The sequence below is a fragment of the Arachis stenosperma genome, chromosome 6, assembly GCF_014773155.1.
Source record: "Arachis stenosperma cultivar V10309 chromosome 6, arast.V10309.gnm1.PFL2, whole genome shotgun sequence".
In the NCBI taxonomy this organism is placed as follows: Eukaryota; Viridiplantae; Streptophyta; class Magnoliopsida; order Fabales; family Fabaceae; genus Arachis; species Arachis stenosperma.
Genome location: NC_080382.1, coordinates 41,046,472 through 41,054,022, shown reverse-complemented (window position 1 = coordinate 41,054,022; position 7,551 = coordinate 41,046,472). Strand labels below are relative to the sequence as shown.

General features: G+C 33.3%; 1 protein-coding gene across 1 annotated transcript; it reads left to right on the top strand.

Annotated features, from left to right (window-relative positions):
• The first annotated feature begins 656 nt into the window (after window positions 1–656).
• LOC130933973 (uncharacterized) lies at window positions 657–5,372 on the top strand. Its single transcript, XM_057863563.1, has 9 exons — window positions 657–900; window positions 1,015–1,138; window positions 1,227–1,334; window positions 1,957–2,150; window positions 2,229–2,739; window positions 2,791–3,119; window positions 3,814–4,463; window positions 4,572–4,762; window positions 4,946–5,372. The coding sequence occupies exons 1-9, from the start codon at window positions 657–659 to the stop codon at window positions 5,370–5,372; spliced, it is 2,778 nt and encodes a 925-aa protein (XP_057719546.1).
• Window positions 5,373–7,551: the final 2,179 nt, after the last annotated feature.

The window sequence follows — 7,551 nt, the reverse complement described above, 5'->3', positions numbered from 1 at the left end:
TTTATCCCTTTCTTTCATTCTCTCTCTCTTATCCCTCTTCCTCTCTTTCTCTTTCTCTCTCTCTCCCTTTCCTTTCCTCTCCCCCTTCTCTCTCTTTCTGTCCTCTCTCTCTCTCTCTTCCTCTTCTCTCTTCCTCCCTCTCTCCCTCTCCCCCCTCTCTCTCTCTCTCTCCGTCTTTTCCTTTTCTCTCTCCCCCTCTCTCTCCTTATCTCCTTCTCTCTCTCTTGTCCTTTTTCTTCATTGGGGTACAAAAAAGACAATCTTCCTCTGTTGTTGCTTCGGTGGCTATTAATTTGGCACAACTTTATGAAGATATAAATTTATTGACTGTTAAGACGCACCCACCAAGCGGTGACACACAAAGTGGCCAAAATGTTGACCCTTTTGTTGATGATGAAGGTAATTTCTCATTATATCAAAGAATTTAGGTTTGTAGTTTGCAAGATATATGAATTATTAGTAATACATCAATATATATATTTGTATTTTTTATAATTTTTATTTATTATAGTTTTGAATGGTTATAAAGATTTAATGTTGGATGGAATATGGAAGATAATTTTATACCATCCTTAGAAACCTTAGACAGTATGTAAAAATTTTATCTGTATGTTTATTTGCATTTTTGTGTACATCATGGACTAAATTGTATCGGTATGACAACTGAGTATCTAAAGAGAGTTCAATCAGCAGATGTCTGGGATATAGGAAATCCTATTTATCAATATCAACACTGTAAAGCATGGATGTGGTTTGGAGAAATTAAAAGGCTTGCTAAATCCAAACAGTCGCCTCAACCAAAGTTTTTATTATGTTGTATGGAAGGAAAGATCGAGCTTCCTCTACTTTCTGTGCCTCCTGATGAGCTCATTCAGCTTTATACTGGAGGAGATCAAAGAAGTATTCATTTCCTAAAAAATATAAGGACATTTAATTCAATATTTTTGTTTTACATCAATGACTGAAAAAATTAACCATGGGGAGAACAATGGGACTGCTCCTCCAATTTTTAAGCTTGGGGTCAAAACTACTATAGCATTGGTAGCTTACTTCCTCCTGATAGTTTGCGACCAACATTTGTCCAACTATATATCTATGAAACAGAAAATGAGATTGATAATCGAATAGGCACACTTCGGTAATTTTTATGCAACCAATCAAACTTTTTAGTTATTTCTTATCTGTGAGAGAAAATAACATAAATTTTATTGTTTTTTTTTTCGCAGTTCCAATGAAGCTATAAATGAGCGGGATAGGAAAATTGTGACAATATTAAGAAACATGCTAGACAAATATAATAGTTTGAAAAAGAGTTTTTGCTATGCAAGAGATAGGTACCAATAGAAAAATTGCACAAACATAAGGTTTAAGTTGATTAGTAAAAGGACTACAGATGGCAGGACATACAACTTGCCATCTACATCTGAAATGGCTGCGTTGATTGTTGGTGATGTCGTACAACTTAGCAAAGATAGAGATATTATTATAGAGAGTCAATCTAGAAAGCTCCAGCGGATTGATATTTTTAATCCATCTTATTTAGCCTTGCAATATCCATTGTTTTTTCCGTATGGGGATGATGGATTTTATTTGGATATTGCAATATCAGATTCTCTGCTAGGCCTACAAAGAAAAACAAAACAATCACTTTGCGATAATTCTTTGCTTTTTGACTACTGAAAAGGACAAGTGAATCTCTATTAATTCTGAGATCAAAGAGATTATTCCAACAGTTTCTAGTAGATACCTACACAATGGTAGAATCAGAGAGGTTAAAATTCTTTAAGCGTAAACAACCACAGTTGAGGGTTGATAATACAAATGTCTGGATGAAAGTCTTATAAACGGGGATGTAGATGCTGTAAGGTTTGGCAAAATAATCATTCTTCCCACTACTTTTACCGGTGGACCTAGGTATATGATGAATAATTGTAAAGATGCATTTGTAATTTACAGATATGTAGGATATCCTAGCTATTTTATCACCATGACCTGTAACCCTGAATGGGATGAGATAAAAAGAGAAGTGACTCCCATTGGATTGAAGGCAGAAGACCGTCCTGATATATTATGTCGAGTTTTCAAGATCAAGTTTGATGGTTTGATTGATGACCTAAAAGAGGAAAAAATTTTTGGCAAAATTTTGGGATGTAAGTCTGTGTTTATGCAATGCTTTATTAAAATCTTATGCTGTAATGCTTTGCTCATTTGTCTTTTTCAATTTTCAGACGTTTGCACTGTAGAGTTTCAAAAGAAAGGGATTTCGCATGCACATATCCTTTTATTCATGAGTAACGAGTTCAAGCCACAAACACCAGATGACATAGACAAACATATAACAGCTGAGATTCCTGATGAAAATAAAAGACCAAATCTACATGGAGCTTTTCAAAATTACATGGTACATGGTCCATGTGGTCCGTACAATAAGAATTCACCTTGCATGAAGAATGGATCCTGTTCAAAGTTCTATGCTAAAGAGTTTAGACAGCGAACACTCATTGATGAGGCCAGATTTTTCAAATATAGGCGTACTGATAATGGTCGAACAATGAAGAAAATGGAATGTGTACTAGACAATAAGTTCATTGTTTCGTATAATCCAGAATTGTTGCTCAAGTTCGGGTGCCACATAAATGTGGAATACACATGCCAAACAAGTTCTATTAAGTATCTGTTTAATTATGTACACAAGGGTAATAACCGCGTCACAGCTACTCTATACAATGCTGGTGATCCGTCAGAAGCCACATAAGTTGTTGACAAAATTAGGAATTACTACGATTGTAGGTACATTTCGGCATGTGAGGCAATCTGGTGTCTATTTGGATACGAAATCCAAAAGAAAGAACCATTTGTGATTAGACTTCCATTCCATTTGGAGGATGAGCAACTTGTGGTTTATGGTGAAACTTCTAATGTGAATGATATCGTCGAAAAAGCAATATCTCATAAGTCCATATTTTTGGGATGGATCACAGCGAACATGTCATATCCCTGTGCTCGAAGTCTGACTTATGCTGAGTTTCCAACCAAGTTTGTTTGGAAGGACGATTCTTCAAAGTGGTTTTCTCGAAAGAAAGGCTTCGCAATTGGAAGGTTGACTTATGTACCTGCAGGTAATGACGAGTTTATATTCAATTTTGATCTTTAATGATTTAAATTTAAAATCTTAACAGCCTGTACCACATGTCCATTTTATTCGATTTATCTACACTAGAAAATAAATGTTCAAATAACTTTCAACAGTTATAATCTGTAGATTATACAATTTTTTATTTTTCTATATTTTTTAAGAAAATTATTCTTATGCGGATGTGTAGCTATAATAATTAAAATAGCGTACCTTAATCCATTTAACAACTTAAAAGTGAGATTTTAACCAAGTTTTTTGCAACAAATACCGAAGAATATTACCAACGACTTCTCTTGAATACTCAAAGAGGATGTATGAGTTTTTGCGATATAAGAACAGTAGGAGGAACAATTTATGCTACGTATAGAGATGCATACTTTGCCCTTAGACTCTTGCAAAATGACAAAAAATTCATTGATGCAATTAAGGAAGCAAGCTCATGGGCCTCAGGATCATATGTTAGGAGATTATTTGTCATTCTATTAACATCCAACAATATCTCAAGACCAAAACATGTCTGGAATAGATGTTGATATGAACTCTCAGATGATATTTTGTATTGACAGAGAGCCATGATGACATGAGGAGTGAGTTTATATTAATTGCAATGATAAAAGTTCTTTCTTATTGATCATTTTTAGTTTGATTGAATTTTTACAGTATCGTATAATATGCAGAGTTAACAATGTCAGATGATGAGATTAAGCAGTTGTGCTTAGTGGATATAGACAAGATCTTACATTCCTATGGTAAAATCTTGAAAGACTATCCTCCTATGCCTTTAGCAACTAAAGTTGATAGTTCTTTGTTAACCGAAAGGGTTATTAGGGAAGAGCTAAACTTTAACAGGGATGATTTAAAGAAAAATGCCTCAGACATGTTAGCCAATGCAACACCTGAGCAGAGATATGCATTCGATAAAATTGTTACAGCTGTGTATTGTGATGAAGGGGTTTTTTTCTTTGTATATGGTCATGGGGGTACTGAAAAAACATTTCTTTGGAACCTTATGTCTGCTGAGATTCGCTCAAGGGATGATATAGTGTTAAACGTTGCTTCGAGTAGTATTGCATCTTTACTTCTTCCCAATGGAAGAACGGCATACTCAAGGTTCAAAATACCGCTGAATATAACTGAGGATTCTGTATGTAACATCAAACCTGGTTCCCCTCAAGCAATGTTGCTATTGAAAGCCAAACTTATAATTTGGGATGAGGCTCCAATGGTTAGTAGGTACTATTATGAAGCACCTGATAAATGTTTGGGTGATATAATGAGGTGTTCTCTAACATATAGCAAAGATTTGTCCTTTGGAGGAAAAGTGATTGTACTAGGTAGAGACTTTAGACAAATTCTTCCTGTCATTCTATGAGAATCGAGGCAAGATATCGTTCATTCAACCATGAATTCGTCTTACTTTTGAAAGTTTTGTCAGGTGCTCAAACTAACAAAAAACATGAGACTCTCTGTAGGGACGACTGCTTCAGATCAAGATGAGACAGAGCAATTTGGTGAGTGGTTATTGAAAGTTGGTGATGGTCTAATAGGTGACAATATGGATGGTGAATCTGAGATATGTCTTTCAGGAGATATTGTTATTCCTTCTTTGGACCAGTCATTTGATGAGTTGGTTCATTTTTCTTATCAAAATATTTTAGAAAACATGTCCTCAAAGGATTTTTTCAAAGCAAGAACTTACTGGCTCCCACGCTAGACATCGTTGAAGAGATCAACAACCATCTGATGGCTATCATTCCTGGAGGAAAAAAAATTATATCTTAGTTCGGATTTCATTCGTATGGATGAAAGGAATATGGAGAGTCAACTAGATCTCTATGGTCCTGAATTACTGAATAGCATAAATTGCACTGGTTTGCCTCCACATAAATTTATACTCAAAGTTGATGTTCTGGTGATGTTACTAAGAAATATTGACCAATCCAGTGGTCTTTATAATGGTACAAGGATACAAGTTAGGAAGCTTGAAAATTATGTCATAGAATGTGAAGTCTTAACAGGTAACAATGTTGGTCATATTGCTTTGATTCCAAGAATGAATATGGTACCAACAAATAAAACCGTCCCAGTTAGATTCCAACGAAGACAGTTTTCCATAATAGTATCGTTTGCCATGACAATTAATAAGTCTCAGGGACAAATTTTATCTCATGTTGGATTGTACTTGCCCAAACCAGTTTTTACACATGGCCAACTATATGGCACTTTCAAGAATTAAGAGTAAGATAGGTTTAAAAATTTTACTTATGAGTCACGTAGGAATGTCTGCAAATTTAACCATCAATATTATTTATAGAGAAGTCTCTAACAAAAAGTATTCTAATATAAATATTTTAATTTTATTTTAAATTCTGTATCAGTAGAGAATTATTTTACCTTAAAAATATAAAATAATTATTACTCACTTTTTAAGTTAAACTTTGATTTTGATAATAATTTTATAAATTTCTTAAAATAATAATTATTTTGTATTTTTATTTTAAATATCGAAGCATATAATTTTTTTTACTTTTATAAATTTTTCCGTGCTAAGCACGAGCTCATATACTAGTTTATCTAAAAATATATTTTTAAATTTTGAAATAAACAAAAAAATAAGATATTTCTATCTAAATATTTCTGAAAATACTCTAATATTTTTCCAACCACACACACTCATAGGTATTAGATTTATCATACTTTCAAAGCGAATTATCCTATTTTCCTCTCCAAATTCCAACTCTTCGATAATATCATACAAAGCTCCACATGGCTAATATAAGTTATGGATGCCAATTTTAGAGACCAATTTAAAGTTATTTATATGAGTTATAGGTAAAATTTTTTATTTAATAGAATTATTTTCATTTAAAAATTATGAGTGCAATTTTACGGGTCGAATTTGGATCTTCTAAATTTTAAATTTTTACTTTAGAAGATAAAGTGTGATCTTTTATCTTTAAATGATTTTTAGTCCTACTTATAAATAAATAATAAAAAATTATACTTTTTTATCCTTTAAGATAAAATTCAAAATTTAGAGAATCTTAATCCTCACCGGCTTGAGTACTAACTCTACTCTTTTCTCTAATTATTTTTGAAAGCAAGGATGCTTGTCTTCTAAATTCGTTTGGACTCGGATATAAGCTGGAGTCTCAACTCTCAAGTAATGGTTGGGCTTATTTTATTTCGCAACATCATATGGTTTTAATAATTCAAATTTTGGCCCATTCAATACAACGTCTTTTTCATAATGACAAATAATTGGATTGTTACTGTCCAAAAATATGATAATAATTGGATTGTTTCAAAACATTGTTCAGGACCTGACCCAAAAGGGAAAAAAAAATTCTCAGTAAAAGCTATTCTCTTCGAACCTAATATAGTGATTATAAGTTGACCAAATTATAAGATGCTTAATTAAGAAACATTCTTTCTAAGATGAACATCATGTTTTTGGTTTTTTTAATCTTAACATGACTTCATGAAATGATAAAGATCTACATGCAGCATTTTGTCAAGAAACACTTTAGTGACTTGTGTCCTTTTCCTTTGAATATTTTGTTCATATAAGTTCCCATCCGTTACTTGAAGAACGCCGAGTACTACTTTTATATGATTAAGCCTAAAAAGGTAATCAAATATTTTAATAAGATGAAGGGGGGTGCATACCGTGTCTCATTCACAAATCACATCACATTGAATTGTGTTAACGAGTGGAACACTTTGTTTTGGGGGTCAAATTAAGCAGCATCACATGTGTATGGTGGGACTTATTACATAAATACATCAACACACAAGTCAATAAGGTTTGGTATACATGCAGGAGAAACAGGGTTCATGTTCCACAAAGGAAAACAAACAAGGCTATTTAACATAACTTTGTAACAATAATTATCCTACTAAACTACTACTATTTTTTTTTTTGGGGGGGGGGGGGGGGTGGTTGGCATCTATCTTCACCGTTGAGGGCATGATTGGAGCTTAAAGATTGTAATGATTAGATAGACATTATTTGAGGCAAAGATTGTTTTGTTTTGGGCACATACTTGTGACTAGACTAAATAGCTTTTACTTGAGAGGCACTCACATGAAAGCTTTATTCTTAATGGGTCCTCAAATCATTTATTACACACTATGATTTGATAGCGTAATTGGCCTTCTCTTTGTTTCTCAATCCCCCCTCACAACTAAATTCAAACTCCTGCCGTAACATCAACTCATTAAGACCACACTTTTTCACTTTATACATGTATATATCTCCCCCAAATTTGCTGGATGTAGAGGTAATCAAGAACACTGCGTAACTAAATATATTATAACCTATAAAAAATGCGCTAATCTAATCAATCTCTCTTGCATAATAAAAAGAGTCACTTGTTTATCACTATAGCGAATTAAATTAGCCAAAATGTGTG

Bases quoted from the DNA above. Each gene is read 5' to 3' on its own strand.
- LOC130933973 (XM_057863563.1), top strand. From the start codon at position 657: ATGACAACTGAGTATCTAAAGAGAGTTCAATCAGCAGATGTCTGGGAT. The intron at 2,740-2,790 runs GTCAGAAGCCAC...CTACGATTGTAG, and splicing joins CTATACAATGCTGGTGATCC to GTACATTTCGGCATGTGAGG. The intron at 4,464-4,571 runs GTACTAGGTAGA...AAGTTTTGTCAG, and splicing joins CCTTTGGAGGAAAAGTGATT to GTGCTCAAACTAACAAAAAA.